The sequence below is a fragment of the Mobula birostris genome, chromosome 25 (genome assembly GCF_030028105.1).
Source record: "Mobula birostris isolate sMobBir1 chromosome 25, sMobBir1.hap1, whole genome shotgun sequence".
Lineage (NCBI taxonomy): Eukaryota > Metazoa > Chordata > Chondrichthyes > Myliobatiformes > Myliobatidae > Mobula > Mobula birostris.
In genome coordinates, this window is record NC_092394.1 from 22,380,666 (window position 1) to 22,406,975 (window position 26,310).

Consider the following 26,310-nt stretch of genomic DNA (forward strand, 5'->3'; position numbering starts at 1 on the left):
CCCATCGTACTGGTAATCACCATCACTTATACTCCAAATCTCCAAGGTGTTAAACAGGGTTACTGGCAAATGCTTTAGATATTTGTTGTAGAATGACCGGTACAATAAGGTGACCTGCGACCCGCTGTCAATGATGGCCTTTGCAGAGATTCTCTCTATCCTTAGGGACACGCTGGAGCGGGGTCCCACTAATCCGTCCGGAATAAGGGCTTGGGCTTGCGGGGGTGCCATGGCAGATTTCGGGGAACGTGTTCCTCCAGAGACTCCAGTCCATTCCCTCACTGAGTCTCTCCTAAGTTTCCCGACACCTCTCCCTTCTTCGTCACTCGGGGGCTTGCCCTCCACAGGGTGTCTTGTCTCTCACAATCCCTCCGGAAGTGTCCCTCTTCCCCACATCTGTAGCACACCTCCTGCCACTCACATTCCCGCTGGAAATGCCCCTCTTTCCCACAGTTATAGCACATGCTACCCGCCGCCCCTCTCCTCCTGGGACATCTACCACTCCCAGCCCACTGCGCAGCCCGCATCCTGAAGGGGGTGCTCTCCCTGTCAAGGACCCCTTGGGTCACTCGGTTCTCAACCCTGCCACCACCTCCTGTACTGCTGAGGATCGTCCCCAGTGGCCAGAGTCCTCTTTCCAGCCCAACGCGCTCTCATCCTCCCGCTCCTCTCTAATCAGCTGACCGAGCGATGGAGGGGGACCCCTTTTATAGGACTCCAGAGACTCCAAGCCACCTTGTCCTCCCCCAGAGAACCCCTAGATATCTGATTCACCCTCAACTTTGCCACCTTGTCCACCTTCACTACCCCTCGGCGCCGCAAACCATTGCCGAAAAATATATTCTGAGAGCTTTTCCCCTCTTCCCTGCCGCATGTTTTGAAACTCTGCTAAAAGCTCCCAGGAACCTCCCGTCAATCCAAACCCACCCTCCAAAGCTTCCAGATATTCCGCCAGGGAAGCCAAGGGCTGTTCAGCTTTCAGCCCCCGGACGGCGTGGCTCCTGAGAAAATTCTGCACTTCGGGCAGGGCCCCTTGGCCCTTCTTGCCAGGGAGGTAATGGCTGCTGCCAACTCGGAGGTCTCACCTCTAGCTGGGGGACAGGGCTTGACCAGTCCTTCCCAGTTTGACCCCTCTTGCCCCTCTTCCTTCGTTACCCCGAGAACTTGTTCTCTCGCAAATTCCTTCAACCCTCCACCACTGGCTACTGGCACCTCCCCTGGTGTCTCATCAGACTCTTCCTCCAGTGTCTCCTCACATTCATCCTCCGGGAGGGTGTGAAGGCCCCACGGCCTCTCCTGGGGACGCTGACCATCGCTGGCAGTTCCAACGTCATGATGTCACCACTCGTACGAACCAACACCCAGCTGGATTCCATTTCTTTACTGCACCTTCTAGCTATCAGTTCTACCTTGTCGATAGCTTTAATCAGACTCAACCCTCGCACTAGCACTTCTTCCGAAGTGTGGAAATCCACCCCACTTAACACGCACGCATGATTAACTGGTACGTCCTTGGACTCACTCACACCAGCTTACAATCTTATCTCGGTTCATCTCCGCACTACTTAACGTGGCGATTTATACAGCTTACACAGAATTCAATCCCGGACGAGCCCCCATAAATGTAATGCTCAGGTCTATCGGCTCGTGTTTATCTAGGGGAAACCCCGTCCACCCGCTAAACCGTGTCTCACGGTTGCGTCGTTGCTATGTAATGCCACCTGGTACAAACTCACACATCAAATATCAGACAGCACACAATGTACGATTTACAGATTACACTTTATAAATCTTACTGGAACTATGTGATTAATAGCGATACAATATAAAAGGGAAAGTAAAAGGTGCCAGACTTATCAGAGTTCAGCTACTTCGTGCACAACAGTTGGAGCTCAATTAATGGGGTCCTCTTTCCACCATTCGATCCCCTCCGACCCCCTCGACTCGCCGCTTGGGACCAACCACGGTGGTCGACCAGAGTGCTTCCAGGACGTCCTTCCTCTTTGGGTCTTCTCCCAAAAGCCTGCCAAACCACACGGTTCCCAGCCGTATCAGACAGAATATCACCCACAAAAAGAATAACCTGGACACTCATTGGTTCGTCCCCTCTCTTATCAATAGTATAATCCAAACAGGGAGAGAGAGAGAACTCCTTACATCACAGTTATTATTACAGAAAAGCTATTTTTATTATAACATAACAAAGAAGCCGTGTTATTAGCCTTAGCAGTAACATAAAAGAAGAAACCCCTTACATTATTGTTCATCGTAGAAAATTAATGATTTGGAAGACAACTTGCTAATCAGAAGTTTGCAGATGACACCAAAATTAATGGTACATTGGACAATGAGAAGTTCATTTGAAGTTACAACAGGATCCAGATCAACTGTGAAAGCAAGAAGAAGAATGGCAGACAGAATTTAATTCAGACAAGTGTGAAGATTGATGCTAGGGCATATATAGTGAATGTTATACAAGTACCTGGTTCCCTGAAAGTGCAGATACAAGTGAACAGGGTGGTAAATAAGGCATATGATATGCTTGCCTTTGGTGACCAAGGCATCGAGTCTAAGAGTATGGACACCATATAATAGTCAAATTGTTGATTACGCCACACTTAGAATTGAGTATTGTTCTGATCAGGGTAGTATAAAAATTATCTGATTAAGCCAAGGAGGGTGTAGAAAAGACTCACAGGAGAATGGCCTGGACAGGAGTAATGAGGAGAGATTGGATAGGCTAGGATTCTTCCCTGGATTAAAGAAGACTGAAAGTTGACCTTTTCAGAGTTTTATAAAATTATGAGTGGTGCAGATGGTCACAGTCTTTTCCTCCTGTATTAATAGACAATAGGTGCAGTAGTAGGCCATTCAGCCCTTTGAGCCAGCACCGCCATTCACTGTGATCATGGCTGATCATCCACAATCAGTACCCTGTTCCTGCCTTATCCCCATATCCCTTGGCTCCGCTAACTTTAAGAGCTCTATCTAACTCTTCCTTGAAAGAATCCAGAGAATTGGCCTCCACTGCCTTCTGAGGCAGAGCATTCTACAGATCCACAACCCTCTGTGTGAAAAAGTTTTTCCTCAACTCCGTTCTAAATGGTCTTATTCTTAAACTGTGGCCTCTGGTTCTGGACTCCCCAACATTGGGAACATGTTTCCTGCCTCTAGTGTGTCCAATCCCTTAATAATCTTATATGTTTCAATCAGATCCCCTCTCATCCTTCTAAATTCCAGTGTATGCAAGCCCAGTTGCTCCAATCTTTCAACAAATGACATTCCCGCCATCCTGGGAATTAACCTTGTGAATCTACGCTGCACTCCCTCCATAGCAAGAATGTCCTTCCTCAAATTTGGAGATCAAAACTGCACACAATACTCCAGGTGGGGTCTCACCAGGGCCTTGTACAACTACAGAAGGACCTCTTTGCTCCTATACTCAACTCCAATATCAAGGGAGTCTAGACAAGAAAGCATTGGTTAAGATGAGAAGGAAAAGATATGTGGGATCTGAGGTGCAGGTTTTTTATACAGACGGTGATGGATATATGAACAAGCTGCGACAGGAGTTAGTAGAGGCAGGTACAGTTATAACATTTTCCTCTAAACCTTTCCTATCCATGTAGTTGTCCCTGTTGTAGAACTTTATGCATCTCTATGAATCTATGGATCCATATCTTTATAATGCAGGAAACAATGCATTTTCATTTGCATTGCACCTAAACATGTGCCTGAATTTCTGACAGCTGTGTTTCTATCTTCAATATATTCTAAAATTTAGACTGAGAAAAAGTAGAAAAAATTCTCCCTTCATAGCAATCAGCTAATCCTGACTAAAGTCTTCATTCTTTTCTATCTTTGTCAACATTTTTATTCTCACAAGCTTTGTAAAAATTCTGTTGTTTTGGCTAGATAATTATCAATTTGATGGTAAAGTAACAAGTGTATTCCCAAATCTGCTTTTTACCCAGCTTGGCATTTTAAGACTTGCGCGCCCCCCCCCCCCCCTTGGCCTTTCTTCCCAGAATTCCTTTTAGGTGTTTCCATTACCATTATAATACCTCTCAAATATTTGTGATTTTTTTTTAAAGCGAAAAACATTCATTAAACCAAAAATTCTCCACATTTTTTGGCACTCAAGCATGAAAGTTCATTAGAAATTATCTCTTTCTTATGTGCCTGCTTAAAATGGATAGGGTAAACTGGTGCAATAGGTTGAAAACTTTTGTTTCATCTCTTGACCCCTTTGATCAAATCCTGCCTACAGATGTGAATGAGATTTAGGTAGCTTCAATCAGTTTCTTAGACAAAAAGTGTAATAACTTCACCAAATTTAGTACTTAATTTGTAATTCCAAATTAACCACAGGATGATCATTGATGGAAACAAAGGTTTTATTTTTTAAACTGGTGTCGTAAACTATGGAATGTCATACGTGTAATTGCTGAATTTAAAAGCAAAAGATCAAAGTCTCCCCCCCACCTCAATGAGTGTCCATCATCTTGGGCATCAAACATTTGTTGAAAAGCAGCTTATATTTGAAGATCTGTATTAAAAGGATTGTGCATATTTTTTCTGGTGGCAGGATGGCGTAGTGGTTAGCGCAAGACTTTACGGTGCCAGCGATCCAGGTTCAATTCCCACAGCTCTGTCTATCAGGAGTTTATATGTTCTTCCCATGTGGGTTTTCTCCAAGTGCTCTGGTTTCCTCCCACAGTACAAAGATGTACTGGTTGGTAGGTTAAATTGTCATGTAGTTAGGTTAGGGGGTTGCCTGGCAGTATGGCCAGAACAAAATTTTCTCAAAAAAAATAAATAGATAAATAAAATTACTCATTTAGCACAATACTGCATCAAGGTGAGACATTGTTCATCAACTTGAAGTGCAGAAAGATGAGGTATTTTGACTGTAACTCATTATTTATTGTCCATAGGATCTGTACAACACGTTCTGAAGGAGTTTGTTTCGACTTCAACACTTCAGTAATAATGGACTGCTCCCAGATATCTGATGCTATTTATTTTGGAATGCAGTCTCAGGCTGAGTCCTGGGATCAAGGATGATTTCTGTGGAGGCTGATAAGGCCAACACAGGAACTGTTTTCACTGACAGAGCAGATAGTTTTGTGATGTGTTATACTGCTGTCCCTGGTTTCACAAGACTTCCCATGCACATTACAGCAGGGAGAATAAAGGGTGCAAAACAAGACTGCTGGAACAGGGAGGAAGAACTCAGCATGAGGCCATTAGTACATGGGAGAGACGTTTCCTGAAAACCCTCTGAGAAACTCACTAGGGAATAATGTGTGATGTGTATGATTTTTCATAACTGAAGAATCTTACTGAAATGTGTCATATTTTCTAGTTTTGCAGTACCTTCACAACATTGTCAAAGTCTCCAAGGTCATGAATGGTGAAATGTTGGCTCTGTTCCAGACAGTTTAGGTTATTTTCAAATTAGTGTAAGGGAGTTCATGGATATTCTCTGCTCCAAAAGAGCCATGTATATTTCATTCGTCTTTGCCAGTGAGCAGCATGCAGTGCTGCGCATGACTTCACAAGAGTTACAGTCTGCCCCAAGTTACAAGATACTCTTGACTATATTTGCTTCAGGTTATGATTTTTCAACTTGGAGAAATAGTGCAGATAGAAAGGATTCTGTTTCCTCATTTTCTGCTGGCCTTATAGTCATCCACTGGGCATAATTTTATCATTCCACAGCAGTCTGCTGTGCCATTTGTGTTTGAACTTCCAAGACTCACTAGAGGGTAAAAGATAAAGACTTAATCATTTGGCCCTTGACTTGGAGTGTGATTCCCGCCCAAATGGCCATTGCATGTATAATATGAAGTGCTGTAGAGCAAAAATTGGGAATGTCCAGTCAATGATTTTGCTGCAGAGGTTTTGTTGTATTTGGCCAGTCTCAAGTTTCAGTGCAGTCCACTATATTCTGTACATTTTTGTTGTTATAAATGCTTGTTTCTTGTGTCCCATTTTATAGCCAGCAGGGAGATGAGGCAAGTCAACCTAACCAGTTCGTCTTTGGTCTATCTCTGATAAACCCACCAAATTATACTACCAATTAGTGCAGTGTCAATTCTTCATTTTAACCATGGATCTTATTTTTCTTCCCTCCACAGTGCATTAACTGTGCAGCCTCTGCTCTACTATGTTGTGCCATGAGTCATTTTAGCAGGGTACAGTTACTGACTTCTGTTATCTACTACAGCCACATACATTTGTTTTTAAGAACAGGCCAGATTTAATCAGTACATGCTAATTTTAATTGATGCACACAAACCTGCACTTGCAATAAGGCAAATGAGGCAATTGACAGTGTAATTAGCACTGCTTGTGTTATAATGAAGAAGTAGCATAGACTTAATGTGCTAAGAATATCAGGTCGAATTTAGACGGGGTCATCACAACACATAATTTCTTTGTGTCTTTATAGGGATATACAATTTTTGTCTCAAATTGATTTTAAATGGGATCCTTCAGCTTAAATTGTCTTTTTACTTATTTTATTACAGCTAGTCTAGGATTGCTAGATTAGAGTGGGCAGAGCCAATCAAATTGCCTATTTTGCCTAGTTAGTGCCAAGGTATTTGGTAATACACAGAAAATGCTGGGGGAACTCAGCAGGTCAGGCAGCATCTATGGAAAAGAGTAAAACGTCGACTATTTACTCTTTTCCATCGATGCTGCCAGACCTGAGTTCCTCCAGCAGTTTGTATGGGTTGCTTTTGATTTCCAGCATCTTTTGTGTTTGTACTTAGTAATGCCTGAAGAATATGTAAAGGTGTTCTTCAGGTGGGTATATTCGAACTTGCTGATTATCAGCCACCTTAGTGCATTATTGGCCTGTCAGTAGGATTGTCAATGATACATGTGAACAATGGACTTTTGGGTAAAGTTTGCATAATGGGATGGGATAAAATACTAAAACTGAGATACTCCCCTTGCTCAAAACCAACCAATTGTCCAGAAGTATCAGATTATTGTTTTATAATGGGCACATTAATAATGTTTACATTAGTAAAGTGGAATAGTAGATAGATCTAACTGCATTTGTTACCAGTTTTTTAAAAACATTAATTGTATGTGTAATAACGTACTTAACAAATAAAATCTATGAGCTGGAAAATAACAAGTATACTACTTATTGAAATGGATCACCTTGCTTTTGCATGAGTGTCTGTTACCTGAGTACATCATTAGTCCTTAAGAAAGAAATTTATAAACATGTCTTTTCAATCCATGTCTTGAAACAGTGAATGTGATTCAGACACAGACTCTGAAGTTGAAAAACGTGTAGATGGTGTCAAGTCCTGGCTGTCAAAGAACAAGGGCTCAGATGATGGAAGCCTAAAAAGCTCAAGGTTAGTCTAAAATTAATTCATAACGTTTTCTATACACTGCTTTGATTCTGAAATATACACAGTGACATTCTCAGTAATGATATCTTAAAAGATCTAATTGAGTATTATTTTCCTACCTTAATAAATGCAAAATGAAGATGGCTTTCCAATTTATTGCAGTAAAAAAATAAACTGTTGTTATGGATTTACATTCCAGATACCATGAAAATTGAGCCATTACAAGTGCCTACTTCAAAAGCTATTTTTGAATGTTTTTCCTTTATCTTTTTGTTTAACTGACTGTTACTGTTTTATTTATTCTATGTATTCTACTTTATAATTCATTTACCTTGATCTTCTTTTCCTTTGTTTCCCATCTTCTTGTAATCAGATTTTCTGTTAGTTTAGACCTGAAAGAGGGGAAGGAAGGAAAGGAATTAAAGGAAGGGAGAGAAGTGGAGGACTCTAGACCTGCTTCTGTAATGAGTTCCCTCAGCTACCGTAAACGAGGGAATATGAAGGATTCTCTCAGTGGTAAAAGTAATAATGATTCTCTTCTCTCAACACTAAGTAAAGAACGATCAATGTCACCCGAGAGATCATTTCGAAAAGCAAAGAAAGCCACCAGTACAGACAATTTAAATGACAGCTTTTCTACTACTTCATGGAAAAAACTCCAAGCAGCTGATGACTTGGATGATGGGGGATCTGTTATTTCTCAGGCATATTCAGAGGCAACGAGTAGAGCAAGGAAAGGATTAGATAGGAGATGGGCCTTGACCAGTCCTGACTTTGACAAAGCTTCTACTGTTTCAGTTCCTGTAAGCCGAGCTTCCATAAGACGTAGTTTGGAAGCTGACGATGATGCAAAATCATCTGTGAGTTTTGCTTTAACCAGTCCTCCATCCAGTTTGAGACGAAGCCTTTCAAGGCTCGATGATAATCATAGTGATGTGTACAGTCCAGTTAGTCCTTTGCTCAACCGTAGATCAGAATTAGGACTACAAAGCTCAACCCTTAGTCATTTAGACGCAAGATTATCCATTTCAAAAAGTAGATTTGGTGAGTTGGAAGATGATGATGCTGCACCAAGTGTGGCACTAAGTGAAAGGTCATTATATAGTCAGCACTCTGTAGGGCGAAGTTTCAGTGTTCCTCCCAGACCTAGATCATCTGTTTCAGATGAAGTGCCATCAGAAAGTTCTAATGTTAAGCCAGTAGGTCACCGGAATTATTTGGATCCAGATTTAGAGGCTGCCATTAATGAGGTTCTGGATTATAAACCAATTACATTTAAAAGAAGTAGTCTAGACCCAGAATCTGATGAGAATGAAGAAGAAATGAATAAGCAATCAACCAGCCTTCGAAGGTCATCATCCTCTTTAGATGTAAGTAAGTCCCAAAATAAGAAATGCAAAAGCAAGAAAAGCAGAAGTTCTGATTCTGAGTCATCCTCATCAGAAGAGGAGCACCGAAAGAAGGGCTCCAAGAAGCATTCTAAAAAGTCTAAGAAAAGATCAAGAAAGAAGGAAAGTGATTCTGAATCATCAGAATCATCCAGTTCCTCCTCTTCAGGCTCAACAGTCTCATATCGAAGTATCAACAGTGTCAAACGAAATGCAAAGAAAAGAGAAACTTATTCACAAGGTGATGATGGTAAGGAAGATAAAACAGATGAAAATTCTGGAAAGAAAATGAAGAAAAGTGACAAGAAGAGAATGAAACAAGTAGACAGTGTGATGATGAAGTACTTGTACAGACCAGAGAGTGAATAATGAAGTAGGTTTCTATGAATCTGTGTGAATCTGGACAAAAGCTGCATGCTTAACCTTTAATTCACCTTCTCTAAATTACTAATATTAGAAAAAAAACTAAGTTTTTCAGTTAACAATGTGTTCTGCAGCAATTGAGAAATGGCATGGGGTGGAATTGGGTTGTAGTTTGGGATAGGTATGGGACTGAATTCAGATCCAGCTTTTATTTGTGGGATAAAAGTCTCTGTTTGAGATATTATGAGGGTCTTATGTTAAATGAGTTGGGATGATTCAATCAATTCCTAATGGGTGTGGGTCTACAGCAGAGCCCTGAGTGTAATTAGGTTCTATTTGGTAATTACATAATTGCAGAGGCTACAGAATGGGCAGTGGGTGAAATTAATAAAATATCAGTGCAGAAACAAGTAAGCTACTGAGGTTGATGCAGAAAAGAGGAAGCTTTATGTTGCAACTTACTGCCATATACCGGGTAGAAGTAATTTTAATCTTGATGATCAGTAAAAGGGGATGTTTCAGATGAATGTCTATTTATTGGTGTCAAGTGAAGTGTGACTAAAATTGGGTGGGAGGCATTAACATAAGGTCACAAACCTAAATCCATATTTCTCTCCACTAAAAAAGAAAGACAGAAGACCATAAGACATGGGAGCAGAATTGGGCCACTCAGCCCATTAAGTCTGCTCCGCCATTTCACATTGGCAGCTTTATTATCTTTCTCAAAACTATTCTCCTGCCTTCTCTCTGTAATCTTTACAGCCCTGACTAATCAAGAACCTATCAATCTCTGCTTTAAATATACTCAACGATTTGGCCTTCACAACTATCTGTGGCAATAAATTCCGCAGATTCACCAGCCTCTGGCTAAAGAAATTCCTTATCATCTTTGTTCGAAATAGACATTCCTCTATTCTGAGTCTGCATTCTTTGGTCCCTGTTCCCTCAACACTACCCTGCCCCTCCACTATCTTTGTATCGTTGCAAATGTGGCCAGAAAGCCATCAATTCCATCATCCAAATCATTGACATACTGTGAAAAGAAGCAGTCCCAATACCGAACCATGCCAGACAACACTTCTCACTGCTAGCCAACCAGAATAGGCCCCATTTATTCCCTTCTGCCAGTTAGCCAATCTGCTATCCATGCTAGTATCTTTCCTGTAATACCATGAGCTCTTATTTTGTTAAGCACCCTCATGCATGTCACCTCGTCAATGGCCTTATGAAAATCCAAGTAAACAATATCCATTCTTTGCCTATCCTGCCTGTCATTTCCTCAAAGGATTCCAACAGATTTGTCAGGCAAGGTTTTCCCTTAAGGAAACTATGCTGACCTTAGCCTATCTTATCACGTACCCCCAAGTACCCAAAACGACATCTTTAATAATGGACTCCAGCATCTTCCCAACCACTGAAGTCAGGCTAACTATCCTATAATTTACTTTCTTCTTAAAGAGCAGAATGACATTTGCAATTTTCCAATGCTGTGGAACCATTCCAGAATCTAGTGATCCCTGAAAGATTATTACGAATACCTCCACAATCTCTTTAACTATCGCTTTCAGAACCCTGCTGTGTAGTCCATCTAGTCCATGTGACTTATCCACCTTCAGACCGTTCAGCTTCCTAAGTACTTTCTTCTTAGAAATAGCAACTACACTCACTTTTGCCCCTGACACACTTGAATTTCTGGTATACTGTTGTTTTTTTTCCACAGTGAAGACTGATGCAAAATACTTAAGTTCCATTTCTTTGTTCCCACGTTACTACCTCTCCAGTGTCATTTTCCAGCTATCCAAAATCCACTCTGGCCTCTTTTTTACTTTTTCTGTATCTGAAAAACTTTTCGTATCCTCTGATATTTTTGGCTCTGTTACCTTTTATATTTAATTTTTTCTCTCCTTATCGTTTGTTAGTTGCTTCTGTTGGTTTTTAAAATTTTCCCAATCCTCGAACTTCCCACTAACTTTTGCAATATTGTATGCCTTCTCTTTTGCTTTTATACTACCGTTAACTTCGCTTGTCACCTTTGGTTGCCACACCCTCGCCTTAGAGTACATTTTCATCTTCGAGATGTATCTATCCTGCACCTTCCAAATTGTCCCCAGAAACTTCAGCCATTGCTGTTCTACTGTCAACTCTCCTGCTGTCTCCTTCCATTTAATTTTGGCCAGCTCCTCTCTCATGCCTCTGTAATTCCCTTTACTCCACTATAATACTGACACATCTAACTTTATCTTCACCCTCTCAAACTGCGGGGTGAATTCTATCATATTATGATCACTGCCTCCTGTGGATTCCTTTACCTTAAGCTCCCTATTCAAATCTGGTTCATTACACAACATCCAATCCAGCCTTTCCCCTAGTGGGCTCAACCACAAGCTGCTCTAAAAAGCCATCCCATAGGCATTCTACAAATACCCTCTCTACCTACATATAGAAATCCCCCTTGACTATCATAATATTATCCTTTTTACATGCCTTTTCTATTTGCCATTGAAATTTATATCCCATATCCTGGCTACTGTTCGAGGGCCTTCCATCAGGGCCTTTTTACCCTTGCGGTTTCTTAACATGACTCACAAGGATTCTGCATCTTTTGAGCTGATGTCATCTCTTTCTAAGGATTTGATTTCATTTTTCTTAAACCAACAGAGCCACCCCACGTACTCTGCCTATATGCTTGTCCTTTCAATACAAGGTGTATTTCTCAGATGTTGAACTCCCAACTATGATCTTTTTTCATCCACAACTCTGATAACTACACCATCATACTTGCCAAGCTCTTAACTATGCTATAAGATCATCTGCCTTAATCCTTATACTGCATGCATTCAAATATAAAACTTTCAGTCCTGTATTCATCAACCTTTTTGATTTTGACCTCACGTTACACTTCATCTCATCCCAATGACTGCAATTTCATCCTGTCCATCCTCAGTCTCATTATACACTCCAATTTGTATACCAACTGCCCTGTCCCCAGCACTATCACTCTAGTTCCCATCCCCCTGCCAACTTAGTTTAAAACCTCTAACAGCTCTAGCGAACATGTCCGCAAGTATATTGCAAGGAAGCACTCAACAGACTAAGTCACTTCAGTTGAGAAACCTAGTAAAGGAATTTTTAAAAATGAGGAAGAAAACAGGTTTAAAGTTACAAATAAAGGTGCAATGGAGACAAGAGGGATTAGGGTATGGAGAAAAAATGTAAAGGGAACAATAACTTTTAAGAACCTGTATTGACATACAAAAGAGAAAGTAAGGAATTGCATTGAAACTGAAAGATACAGTCTCTTGTGGGGGAGGCAAATAAAAGGGGGCTGGATAGCAGTAGGAAAGAGGTAAAAAAGGAAATTGTTGTCTCAGTTGTGGTTGTATGGAAAAGTGCCACGTGAAATTCAGTTGTTGGTGAAGGTCAAAGTGTGCACTAGAAATTGCAAATGATATGGAGAATTTAGAATGCTAAAGGGAAGGTGAAGTGAGGGCAAGGGAGATGTCTGGTAGTGAAATTTTGTGGAAGGTCATGGAAATTATGGAGGATCATCTAATGAATGTGGATGTTTGCAGATGATGACAAGAAGAACCTAATTATTCTTCTGGGTTGTGTGTGAGGGGTGCAATCACATTTTTCTGTCCAGTAGGATAGGTTAATATTAGCCCGGGGATTCTGAAATGAGATATTTTCTGGCACTTTCATTCCTCATCTTAATGAATGTATGGAAATGCATGGTTTCTTTTATTCTGAAATAACTTTAAACTATCTTCAGCAATATTAACATCCTTAACATTAAGTACTAAATGTGTGTGGTGGAATATTTTATCCAATTTCCTTGATGTGGAAGTTACTGTTTGTATTATTTTCCTCCTCACACCTTTTCATCTTTAGGTTTAAGTCTTGCAAAATAGGGTGGTAGAAGATTAAAGGCTTACTATTTATGATTCTACTGTCCTAAAGTTATAGACATTGCACAAGTTCATTTTCAACCAGCACTGAACCTTTATTCCATAATATACCAGATTTTATCTCAATATAATTGAGAAATTATGTAGTAATAGTTGTCAAGGTTAACAATATTTAACAACAACTTGCAAAATTACTGGTGGCTGATACATATGCCTCAAAATATATTGTAGCTGCTTGCTACCTAGCATTCTTAACTTTGATAAGTGGGTTAGTTATATCTGTGGCATGATGCTGGTTGCAGTTCACTGAATAGTTAATGTGTTCTAGTCTACCCAAAAGGAAAGCTGAAATCAGCTCTCTTATGTTTAAAGTAGAATTACTGCTAATTTTCAGTGGTTAGCTTGGTATTCTGTAGCTCAACATTGCATTAAATTTCTGGTAGATAAGTTAACAGAAACTAATCCAGTAACTTATTCTTACACATTTATATAAAGAGCAAAATGATAGTAAAACTCCAATAAACTAGCATCAGATTGTTCAGAAATCCTGAAGGTCAATCCATAATGGGAGGTGAGGATCTAGAGAACGAGTGAGGTGTGCAATTGGATCAAGAGTCCAGAAAGCAGCCAGGTTTGGGACCTGACTGTGAGTCAGGTGTACAGTCAGAGCCAGAGTTGGGGCCCAGAACACCAGAGGCGAGGAACTTGGGAAGATTTGCAACTGGGGCCAGGGTCTCGTACTGGTAGATTTCCTAAGCACAAGAGATACTGTAGATGCTGGAAATCTCGAGCAGCACACACAATACTAGTGGAACTCAGCATGTCATGCAGCAATTATGGAGAGAAATAAATAATCAACATTTCTGGTTGATGAAGGGTGATGGTCAAGAACCATGAGATAATGTTGCAGCTCTGTAAAATTCTAGTTAGAACACACTTGAGTTCTGCATTCAGTTCTGATCACCTCATTATACAATAGATGTGGAAGTTTTAGAGGAGAATTACCAGGATGTCAGCTGGATTGGAGGACATGTCTTATGAGGAAAAGTTAGGCATGGTATGATATTTTTCTTTAGAGGAAAAGAGAATGAGAGGAGACTTGATAGTAGTGTACAAGATGATAAAAGGCTTAGAGTAGACAACCAGCATCTTTTCTCCAGGGCAGCAATGACTAATAGGAGAGGACATACTTTTAAGATGATTGGAGGAAAGTATATGAAGGATATCAGACATGGGTTACTTACACAGTGAGTGGTGGTAGAGGCAGATAAATTAGGGACATTTAAGATAGGCACGTGGATGAAAGAAAAATGAAGACTGTGGGAGGGAAGGGTTAAGATTGAATTTGGAGTACTTTAAAATGTTGACACAATATCATGCGCCAAAGAGCCTGTACTGTACTGTACAGTTCTATATTTTATTCCCCTCCTTAGATACTCCCTGATTTGCTGAGTTTTCCAATATTTTGTGTGTGTAATGTATTTCCTGCTCCTTGAAAACTCATTGGGTTCACCAGAAAATTTATTGTACTATTTTGCAGTATGTTAAAAATTTGAAGTAAAAGTTGACTTAGGTATCCAATTGTATGCTAGACTGGCATCACCAAAGTCCCAATGGTGCTAGATTATTGGAGTTTTAATATATATGTGTTTTTGTCCTTTTATAACCTCTACAAGCACAAACAGTTGATACTTGCTGAAACTTTAATGCACATTTTGAAGCTGGAAGTACATCAAAACTGTGAAATTGTGCCAGGGAAGTTTTAACCCAATATTGATATGCAGTCAATATTGCATCAATATATTTTATTCCCTTGCATGACAATTTTTTGTAATAATCTCTCCAACCCCTCCCATTCCATTCCCATCTGTTTCAGTCCTCCTTTATATCGTCGACACATAACTGTTGATGACTCTGATGATAACATGGATGGTGTGGAAGACTACTTCAAATCCAGGTTGGCAACAAGACGACCTCTAAGCAACAATGATAGTGACAGCAAAATTGTGGACTCAAATGCATAGCAACAATCATGGTTCTCTAACAACATGTTCATACTAACTAAAAAAGTACAGCAAGTGACATTTGAATTCCTGGGATTTTACTTCAGTGTTAAACTATAATAATGGTAAAAACTGAAACAGGATGAATGAAGTATTGGTATAATTTTGGTTAAAGAAAAGTTTGCATGATTTTGATGGGCTGCATTTACTTGAAACTTAATTTGGTGTACTTGGATTGGTATTTCTTACAAATATGGATGCTGCTGCTTTCATTTGAACATTTTGGAACCTTGAAATACATGGGTTTATGTTTGTCTCCCTATAGCTTTGGCTGAAATTTCTTATAATTGCTTGCTTTCAAATTCTAATTTAAATTTGACATCTCTGGTTGGATTTAGGGTGCCTCTGAGGTTTACATGTAATTTTTACCTAAGCCAAAGATCAGCTTTTCTTATTCAGCTGTGGTAAACTGGAAACACAAACTAAAATAATAGCAAAACAAAGCAACTATTGGCTTCAGACTTTTTTTCCTTTTGAGGTGTGTGTGTGTGTGTGTGTGTGTGCATATGTTAATAGTTCATCAAAAAGACTTTTTGTGGGTGGTTTGTTGTCTCTTACACATTGTTTATCTTATAATTTGAAACACAAAGCAAAGAGGTGGAGTTGATGCCATACATCTCACAAAGTACTCTGACACAAATACAATTAATAACTATTTATATATTTCGTCTTCATTGAATAAGGTATATTTCCAGAGGATAGAAAGTAATTAGAAAGGTAAGGCACTGGGAAGATAAATGCCTTTTAAACGTAATTATTGAGTTCCAATAATGTATATTTTTACCTCATCATTATGCTTGTTTATACATGAGGAACATAATGTCAAAGTGTAATAAATAACATCTTTTGATCTCAATTACATCACTGTATAATTTGGATCAAATTTGGTATGATGTCTGCTAATGATGGCTTGGGGGCAAATGAATGTCATAAATTCAGTTAAGTCTGTTTCATAATACCTATTCTCCTGTTCTCCTCTTCAAGGATGGTAAATCACTTCATTATATTTGTTTTCTTAAATTTTGGGGTATGTTGTATATAAAATTACTCCTAGTATTATTGTTTATTGATCCAATTAAGTAATGATTAAAATCAATGTTAGAGCTTTGTTACATTCAATGAAATAATACCATCTTTATATATTGACTCAGTTTTCATAAATTTGCATGGATTGTTTAAAATAATTGTCTCAATGACTAAGACACTTGTGTATAAAGCCAACTGCAAATACTACTCCGATTACTTTTCTTAAATGGTCAGTGACTCATTATGTCATTAGTATTGAATTTGAAAATCTTATCTAACTGTGCACTTTTCAAGAATGCAGTCTATGTACATCTTTAGTTAGTAGAAATAATAGCAAACAGATTACAGTGCTGCAAGCATTACTAATACTTGTACTGAAATGTTATTAAATGGTACTGTTTGATTCATTTAATCAAAATGTAGCACTGATGTACAAAGTCCTGTTATACAATTAATTTTCAAATTGGATTGTTACGACAAAGAGTTGTGTAGTTCTGACTTCAGAGTTTACTCTTATAGTTTAAAGAAAGCAGATTTACCAGAGGAACAAATGTGTAAGATGTGGATCAATTTAAATTGATTTGAAAGATAGCAAACATCAGAACCCCATACTTTCCTCAATTGTGTATTTTTGACTATTTATGTTTCAAAATAAACTTTTTGGTTGTCTTTAGAGGGTCTAAGATTAGGTTTTTTTTTGAACTATCATGTACTGTGTTTTTCAAAAAGGGGAAATAGCTTGTCATTTTTAATTTTTTTGCCAAGTTTCAATAATCTCATTTCCATTATTTTTCATTTCATATTTGCTAACTACTATTTTTGCAGAAAGTTGTACTGAAAGTGTTACCTTGAATTAAATTAATTGGTGAAGATCAGTGGCTCTGTAAAAAAGCTACTGACTGAATATGGCAAAACTTGAGCTACTCAATATGAATCTTTTAAAAAGAATTAAAAATGTCTGCCGGGTAGGTAGAATTATTTTATAAAATGACACTAATTTCAAGATCCAAACAGTTATGAATCCCTTAAATTATTAAGAAAGGGTAGAGGTTACATTAATAGATTACATATTTCTTAAAGAAAAAATATACAAACAAACGAGGTTAGCTCTATCAATTTTGACCATTTATTGATACTTTGTAAAATTACAAGACTGTAGCTATTAAATACACTGATTAAATTAATCATCAGTACAGTGATAAGGTTAAATACTTGGGTTTACTTCGACAATTAATAGTGATAATTGGGAAATATCACATTTACCTCGATTATAATTGTTTTCTTCTAAGTGGTACAGATTAGTTTCTTCCAATATGTATTTTAATAGAAACCAATTAGGAATACTAAAGTGACTGTAAACTACACAAACAATTACTCTATATTTATATTCAGTTCGTATATTTTTTGTATTCTTATAAAATCCTCTTAACCTTCAACAGTAATCAATTGGCCCAGGAATGAGATGTTCACCCATCAAGTAAAATGTAACAATTGTTGTTCCATGTACCAAGATATACCGTGAAAAGCTAGTCTTGCATACTGTTTATACACATCAAATTAACATGCAGTGCATTGAGCTAGAATAAGGTAAAATCATAATAATGCAGAATAAAGTCTAAAAGTTACGGAACAAAATGCAGTGCAAGTAGGCGATAAGGTACAAGATCATAAGGTAAATTATGGACAAAAGTCCACCTTATCATACAAGAGATCCATGTAAGAGTCTGATAACAGCAGAATGGAAGCTGTCCTTGAGCCTGGTGATATGTTCTTTGAGGCTTTTGTATCCTCTGCTTGGTGGAAAAGGGGAAAAGAGGGAGAATATACACAAAATGCTGGAGGAACTCAGCAGGCCAGGCAGCATCCATGGGAAAAAGTACTGTCGACTTTTCGGGCTGAGACCCTTGTCATAAAAAAAGATGAGTAGATTTAAAAGGTGAGGGGAGGGGAGATTGAAACACAAGGTGATGGGAGAAACCAGGAGGGTTTCCATTTCCCATTCCTGTTTCCCACTCTCACCTTACCTCCTTACCTGCCCATCACCTCCCTCTGGTGTTCCTCTCCCTTCCCTTTCTTCCATGGCCTCCTGTCCTTTCTTATCAGATCCCCCCTTCTCCAGCCTTTTATCTCTTTCACCAATTGACTTCCCAGCTCTTTACTTCACCCCTCCCCCATCTCAGCTTCACCTATCACCTACTGCCTTGTATTTCTTCCTCCCCTCTCCCCACCTTCTTACTCTAACTTCTCAGCTTTTTTCTCCAGTGCTGATGAAGGCTGTTGGCCCAAAAATTTGTTTACTCTTTTTTCATAGATGCTGCCTGGCGCACTGATTTCACGTAGAGGTGTGCATTCTCCAAAGGACCTCAGTCTCCTCAGGAAGTAGAGCTGATTTGGCCCTTCTTGTACATAGGTTCTGTGTTGGTGCTCCACTCAAGTCTGTCATCCAGGTGCACCCCCAGGTACTTGTGAGTCCTTACCACATTCATGTTCCCACCATCAATAGTGATGGAGCAGTGAACTTCCTAAAATCCATCACTATCTCCTTTGTCTTACTGATGTTGAGCTGCAGATAATTCAGCTTGCACCATTTGACATAGTCCTCCACCGGTGCACTGCATTCATCCTCCCGTCCTCCCTTCATACACCCAGCTATTGCAGAGTCATCAGAAAATATCTGCGGATGACATGACTCAGTGTTGTATCTCAAGCCTCTGGTATACAGGTAAACAGGAAGGGACACAATACAGTCTCCTATGGGGCCTCAGTGTTGCTTATCGCCATGTCTGACACAGCTCTGAAGCTACACAAACTGTGGTCTGCCATTGAGGTAGTCATTAACCAGGGTACAATGAAGTGCCAAGCTGCATTGAACAGAGTTTTTCCCTCAACAGTGAGGGCTGTATGCAATTGAAGGCACATGAGAAATCAAAAAACATGATCCTCACAGTGCTGCACTGCTTATCCAAATGGGAGTAGGCTCTGTTCAGCAGGTAATTGACAGCATCATCGACTCCAATGTGCTCCTTGTAGGCAAACTGCAGGTGGTCGAGGGCTGATCTGACCAGAGGTTGGAGGTGAGCCAGGACCAACCTCTCTAGGGTCTTCATGATGTGTGAAAAAGGTACTGTAGTCATTCAAGACTTTCGGTTGGCCCTTCTTGGGTACTGTGACCACACATGATGTTTTCCATGCAGTCAGGACCCTTTCCAGGCTGAGGCTCAGATGGAAAATGCACCAGGTATAGTTGAAATAGAAATATTTATCAAAATTATCAATTGTGATTCCAATCAGGTAATGGCTTTAACCAAGTCAACTTCGAAATTCTTTGAAGTGCTGTCCTTGGTGTGTGTCTGCATATTGAAATGCAGAATTCTTGCTTCAAGAAAATGTAAATTGCTTTTGAAGTGAAGGCTCTACTGTACAAATTTTGTAGTGGCTGTTTTTGGCCTGAGCAATATCCCTGAATAGCTGTCACCTGATATGTTTACTCATTTTTCAAGAACGATGCATTGCCAGAATTAATATAAAATATGCCACTCCACTCTTAGTACGATCATTTCACATCTCTGTTAATTGACAGCACACTCTCAGGTCTTTTCTAATGCCAGTTCACCTAAAACCACCAACCAAATCTCCCATTGTCACTGATACTGCCTTGCTTATTTTTAAAGCAATTACTGATTAAGTACAAAGTAAATTGTTCAACCAGAGGTTATTCAGAAACAAAAGATGTAGCAAAAACTCATTTGGTTAGGCAACATCTGTGCAAGGAGAAAAAGAGACAACACTTCAGGATGAAGAGCCTTTGTTGAAATTAGGAAAGAGGAAAATGATAAGTTTAAAGTTGGGAAGCTATTGTGGGAAGAATGGATAAGAGAAAATGATATGTTATCAGGTTGAAGCTAAGGTTGTTGCAGGGCTGGGGTGTTAATGAAGCAGTTGGAAGATGACAAGGAAATGGGATGTGTTATAATCCTCTAAGAAGTCCAATAGTAACTCATGTCCACAGTAATGCTAACCCCAAATATTCCTTGATCTGTTGATCCGTTTCCTCAACCATCAACTGAAAACTAACTTTCCATCTTCATTCAGTTCTGACAAAAGATTTTCAACCTGAATCACTAAATGTTTTCACAAATGAATTCTGACTTGGTGTTTCCAGAATGTTTTTTTCTTTTGTTTTCAATCACCAGTATTAGTAGTTTTTATTTACTTTTATTTACCAGAGATCATTCAGAATTCTTTTCTGAACTTCAGATTCTATTTCCCAATGTTTGTATATCTTTGACGAAAAGAGAATTGCTCATATGGTGGGAAGCACATTATAATCTTGATTTTTTGTTAAAAGTAATGATGAAATTCTATTTCTGTAGCATTGTATTCCATGTCAGAAGAGATTTGTCAGGTAAGTGATAAAGGATGTTTCAGAACACACCTTGTAGAGCATATTTTATATCTGTGTGTAATCAAACAAATATGGAAAAGTATCTAATCCAAATGACTGTAGTATTTGGAATGACTTTCCCACCACACACGTTTGCAAGACTAGATTGTCAAGCATAACACTATTCTGGGTAATACCACCATATAACCAAACTCGATCTAAGATAGCTCGGAGCAGAGAAATAAAACGCTTCCACGGGGAATTGCTGGAACCTATCGGAATGAAAATGTAAACCATAAAAGGTAAGGTATGTTTTTTTTTATTAATGCTTGTAGGACATGGATAAATTAGTTATTATGCAACTTAAATATAGAAAGAAAAACAAATGAGAACTGAAAATACCCAGTATTGCTGTCTGTCCTTGTACTATCTTATATGGAGATGATTCTGTTAATTGGCATGTCAGATTGAATTTTTATTATGTATGCCTGTAACTTAAAACGAGCTCAAGCTTCAATTTCCCTTGTGGTGAATCTCAATGCTCCTGCAGCAGCCCTGTCAAAAATAATTCTTTGTACTGCCGTTTTGGTGATGGCATAATTTATCCAAGTCATATTCTGTTAGTGAGGAAAGTCCCAAATGTCTATGTTATTATTTCTTGTGAGAAGGGAAGATTTAGTCTTTTTTTATTATTTTGAGACACAGCACAGTAACAGGCACTTCCAGTCCAACAAACCTGCACCACTCAATTACACCCTTCTGATCCATTAACCCACTGACCCGTATGTCTTTGGAACATGAAAGGAAACTGAGCACCCAAAGGAAACCCACATGATCATGGGGGAAACCATACAAACTCTTTAAAGACAGCGGCAGAATTTAACCCAGGCCGCATGTGCTGCAATAGCTTTATACTAACCATTATGCTATGTGCCACCTTTTACAAGAATTGATTTTTATTGTATTGGATGTATAGTTCATTTTTAGCTTAACCAAAGACCAAATTCACTCATTGTGTGTGATGGATGGGATAACAGAAAAAAATGCATAGGTCTTCATTTGTTTTATTGAATATATTCAAATTTAATGATATTAAAGAAAGAAGGCAATGTGCTTACAATGGTAAATTGTGAATAATACTGATAGGCTGGAACTTAGAATTCAAATCCCACCACGGTGACTGGGGAAATTAATTCTGTTAATTGAGTATATCTGGCTTTTAATTTCTATAATGGCAAAAATTACCTCAGGCAAGGAAACCTGCCATCCTTACCTGGTCTCCCCCCGACTCCAAAATTATAAGTTGACTCTTAATTGCCCACAGAAAAGGTTTTGTGAAGCACTCATTTGCACCCATCTGCCATTATAAATATGCCATGAGAAAGGTAATGGTCAGAATTGCAGCTCACAATCACATTCTTAAAGGCAATAAATGCTGTCTTTGCTAGCACATCCCAAAGAATAGAAATCTGGAACAAAATAATTACTTGAATCTTACTTGGATCAAACAGAAGTGTATATATTCATCTGATATTTCATTGAGGGGAGAGAAAAGGACCAGATGCTTTATATGTGTGATATGCATACAGCCACTGATGATAGAAGTGTCATGCTTTGTACCTATATTTTGGAGATGAGATGCAATAATATCACCAAATTTGAGTTATCAACACTTAACCTAAAAGATGCATAGCCAGTTGAACAGGTTGAATTTTTCTGAAGTGTCCAACATGTTTCTTGCAGAACTTTGCCTCTGATCAATATCTTTGTGGTCTTAAATTACTAACCCCATCTCTTCAGAGGCCATTTGTATACACAGACTTAGGAACACAAGAGGCAACAGCTGCTGGAAGCTAGAGTAAGACTATCTTCTGGAGGAACTCAGCAAGTTGAGTAGTATTTATGGGAGGGAAGATAATGTTGACATTGCAGGTTGAAACCCTGCATAAGGCTATGGGTTGGTTATTTCTAGCCACATTGTATCTGGTGATCATTTGCTGCCAATAGCCTTGCTGCTTCTGCCTGCATCTCTAAATATATCTGGAATAAGCTTCTATCCACTTTGTTGACCCCACAGGGGTTATTTATTTAAAGACACAATGTTTCTATTCTACTGTCTTTTAGGCACCTTCTATCAGGAAACGGGTCCATTATTCTAGAACCTTGGGGTTTGATAAAACATGGCATATACTATTGACTTCAAATATATCAAACCTCACATCTACTTTTGTTAACTTGGCTTCCAATTTGCTGCAGAGTTGTAATAAAGATCATTGCATTATACAGCACAGAAATAAGCCCTTTGGTCCAATCTGTTCATGCCAACCAAAATACCCATCTGGCTTGGTCGCATTTGCTCATGCTTGGCCCGCATCCCTGTAAATTTTTCTTACCCATGTATCTGTTCAAATACCTCTTAAGTGCTGTTGATGTAGCTGTCTCAAGCACTACTTCTGGCATTTTATTCCATATATATACAACCCTTCATGTTTAAAAACATGCCTCTCACATTCCCACAAAATCTTTCCCTTTAATATTTTACCTTAAACTTGTCCGCTCTAGTTCTTGATTCTGCAACCCTAAGAAAAATTATAGAACGTATAGAACATAGAATGGTACAGCACAGTACAGGCCCTTCGGCCCACAATGTTGGCCCCTCTCTCCCATATAACCCCCCCCCACCTTAAATTCCTCCATATACCTGTCTAGTAGTCTCTTAAATTTCACTAGTGTATCTGCCTCCACCACTGACTCAGGCAGTGCATTCCACACACCAACCACTCTCTTGAGTAAAAAACCTTCCTCTAATAGCCCCCTTGAAATTCCTACCCCTTACCTTAAAGCCATGTCCTCTTGTACTGAGCAGTGGTGCCCTGGGGAAGAGGCGCTGGCTGTCCACTCTATCTATTCCTCTTAATATCTTGTATACCTCTATCATGTCTCCTCTCATCCTCTTCCTCTCCAAAGAGTAAAGCTCTAGCTCCCTTAATCTCTGATCATAATGCATACTCTCTAAACCAGGCAGCATCCTGGTAAATCTCCTCTGTACCCTTTCCAATGCTTCCACATCCTTCCTATAGTGAGGCGACCAGAACTGGACACAGTACTGCAAGTGTGGCCTAACCAGAGTTTTATAGAGCTGCATCATTACCTCGCGACTCTTAAACTCTATCCCTCGACTTATGAAAGTTAACACCCCATAAGCTTTCTATACTACCCTATCTACCTGTGAGGCAACTTTCAGGGGTCTGTGTACATGTACCCCCAGATCTCTCTGCTCCTCCACACTACCAAGTATCCTGCCATTTACTTTGTACTCTGCCTTGGAGTTTGTCCTTCCAAAGTGTACCACCTCACATTTCTCCAGGTTGAACTCCATCTGCCACTTCTCAGCCCACTTCTGCATCCATCAATGTCTCTGCAGTCTTTGACAATCCTCTACACTATCTACAACACCACCAACCTTTGTGTCGTCTGCAAACTTGTCAGCCCACCCTTTGACCCCCACATCCAGGTCATTAATAAAAATCATGAAAAGTAGAGGTCCCAGAACAGATCCTTGTGGGACACCACAACCCTCCAATCCAAATGTACTTCCTCCACCACAACCCTCTGCTTTCTGCAGGCAAGCCAATTCTGAATCCACCTGGTCAAACTTCCCTGGATCCCATGCCTTCTGACTATCTGAATAAGCCTACCGTGTGGAACCTTGTCAAATGCCTTACTAAAATCCATGTAGATCACATCCACTGTACTACCCTCATCTATATGTCTGGTCACTTCCTCAAAGGACTCTATCAGGCTTGTTAGACACGATCTGCCCTTCACAAAGCCATGCTGACTGTCCCTGATTAGACCATGATTCTCTAAATGCCCATAGATCCTATCTCTAAGAATCTTTTCCAGCAGCTTTCCCACAGATGTAAGGCTTACTGGTCTATAATTACCTGGACTATCCTTACTACCTTTTTTGAACAAGGGGACAACATTCGTCTCCCTCCAGTCCTCTGGTACCATTCTCATGGACAACGAGGACATACAGATCCTAGCCAGAGGCTCAGCAACCTCTCCCCTCACCTCATGGAGCAGCCTGGGGAATATTCCATCCAGACCTGGGGACTTTTCTACCCTAATGTATTTTAATAACTCCAATACCACCTCTTCCTTAATATCAACATGCTCCAAAACATCAACCTCACTCATATTGTCCTCACCATCATCAAGTTCCCTCTCATTGGTGAATACCAAAGAGAAGTATTCATTTAGGACCTCGCTCACTTCCACAGCCTCCAGGCACATCTTCTCACCTTTATCTCTAATTGGTCCTACCTTCACTCCTGTCAGCCTTTTATTCTTCACATAATTGAAGAATGCCTTGGGGTTTTCCTTTACCCTACTCGCCAAGGCCTTCTCATGCCCCCTTCTTGCTCTCCTCAGCCCCTTCTTAAGCTCCTTTCTTGCTACCCTATATTCCTCAATAGACCCATCTGATCCTTGCTTCCTAAACCTCATGTATGCTGCCTTCTTCCACCTGACTAGATTTTCCACCTCACTTCTCACCCATGGTTCCTTCACCCTGCCATTCTTTATCTTCCTTACTGGGAAAAATTTATCGCTAACATCCTGCAATGGATCTCTAAACATCGACCACATGTCCATAGTAAATTTCCCTGCAAAAACATCATCCCAATTCACACCCGCAAGCTCTAGCCTTATAGCCTCAGGATTTGTCCTTCCCCAATTAAAAATTTTCCTGTCCTCTCTGATTTATCCTTTTCCATGATAATGTTAAAGGCCAGGGAGCAGTGGTCACTGTCCCCCAGATGCTCACCCACTGAGAGATCTGAGACCTGACCCGGTTCATTACCTAATACTAGATCTAGTATGGCATTCCCCATAGTTGGCCTGTCAACATACTGTGACAGGAATCTGTCCTGAACACACGTAACAAACTCTACACCGTCTAAACCATTGGAACTAATCAGGTGCCAATCTTAACTTAAGGAAGTTACTCATGATAACTTAAGTCACTCATGATAACAACCCTGTTATTTTTGCACCTTTCCAAAATCTACCTCCCAGTCTGCTCCTTGGTATCTCTGCTGCTACCAGGGGGCCTATAGAATACTCCCAATAGAGTAACTGCTCCCATCCTGTTCCTGACTTCTACCCATACTGACTCAAAAGAGGATCCTGCTACACTACCCACCCTTTCTGTAGCTGTAATAGTATGCCTGACCAGTAATGCCACCCCTCCCCCCCTCCCCCCCCCATCCCTTTTAAAGCACTGAAATCCAGGAATATTGAGAATCCATTCCTGCCCTGGTGCCAGCCAAGTCTCTGCAATGGCCACCACGTCATAATTCCATGCATGTATCCAAGCCCTCAGTTCATCACCTTTGTTCCTGATGCTTCTTGCATTGAAGTACACGCACTTTAGCCTTTCTACCTTACTACCTTTACACCCTTTATTCTGCTTCTCTTTCCTCAAAGCCTCTTTATATGTTAGATATATTCACATAATCAATGCCCCTCATGATTTTATACACCTCCACTAGATCACTCTTTATTTTCCAATGTTGGAATAAATAAAGTCTTGGCTATTTCAGCCTGACTCTTTTACTCAGTCCCTTGAGTCCAGCAACACACTGCACTCTTCATAGCTTAATGGCAACTTTCTGAAAACAGGATGATCAAAATTTAACATTAATCCAAATGCAGTCTCACTAATACCTTGTACAACTGCAATATAACATTTTAACTTCTATACTCAGTGCCCAAACTGCTAAAGACCAG

The 26,310-nt window shown here is 39.7% G+C and overlaps 1 protein-coding gene across 12 annotated transcripts in view; it reads left to right on the top strand.

The window, feature by feature from the left end:
* The window catches only part of myo18ab (myosin XVIIIA b), a 240,629-nt gene extending 225,622 nt beyond the window's left edge, over nt 1-15,007 (top strand). For all 12 annotated transcript variants that reach the window (XM_072243294.1, XM_072243295.1, XM_072243304.1 and 9 more), the window contains 3 exons: nt 7,278-7,385; nt 7,756-9,143; nt 14,918-15,007. In XM_072243294.1, coding sequence (XP_072099395.1) covers nt 7,278-7,385; nt 7,756-9,139 — 1,492 coding nt within the window. In that variant the 3' untranslated portion in view covers nt 9,140-9,143; nt 14,918-15,007. The remainder of the gene's footprint in view (nt 1-7,277; nt 7,386-7,755; nt 9,144-14,917) is intronic.
* Nucleotides 15,008-26,310: the final 11,303 nt, after the last annotated feature.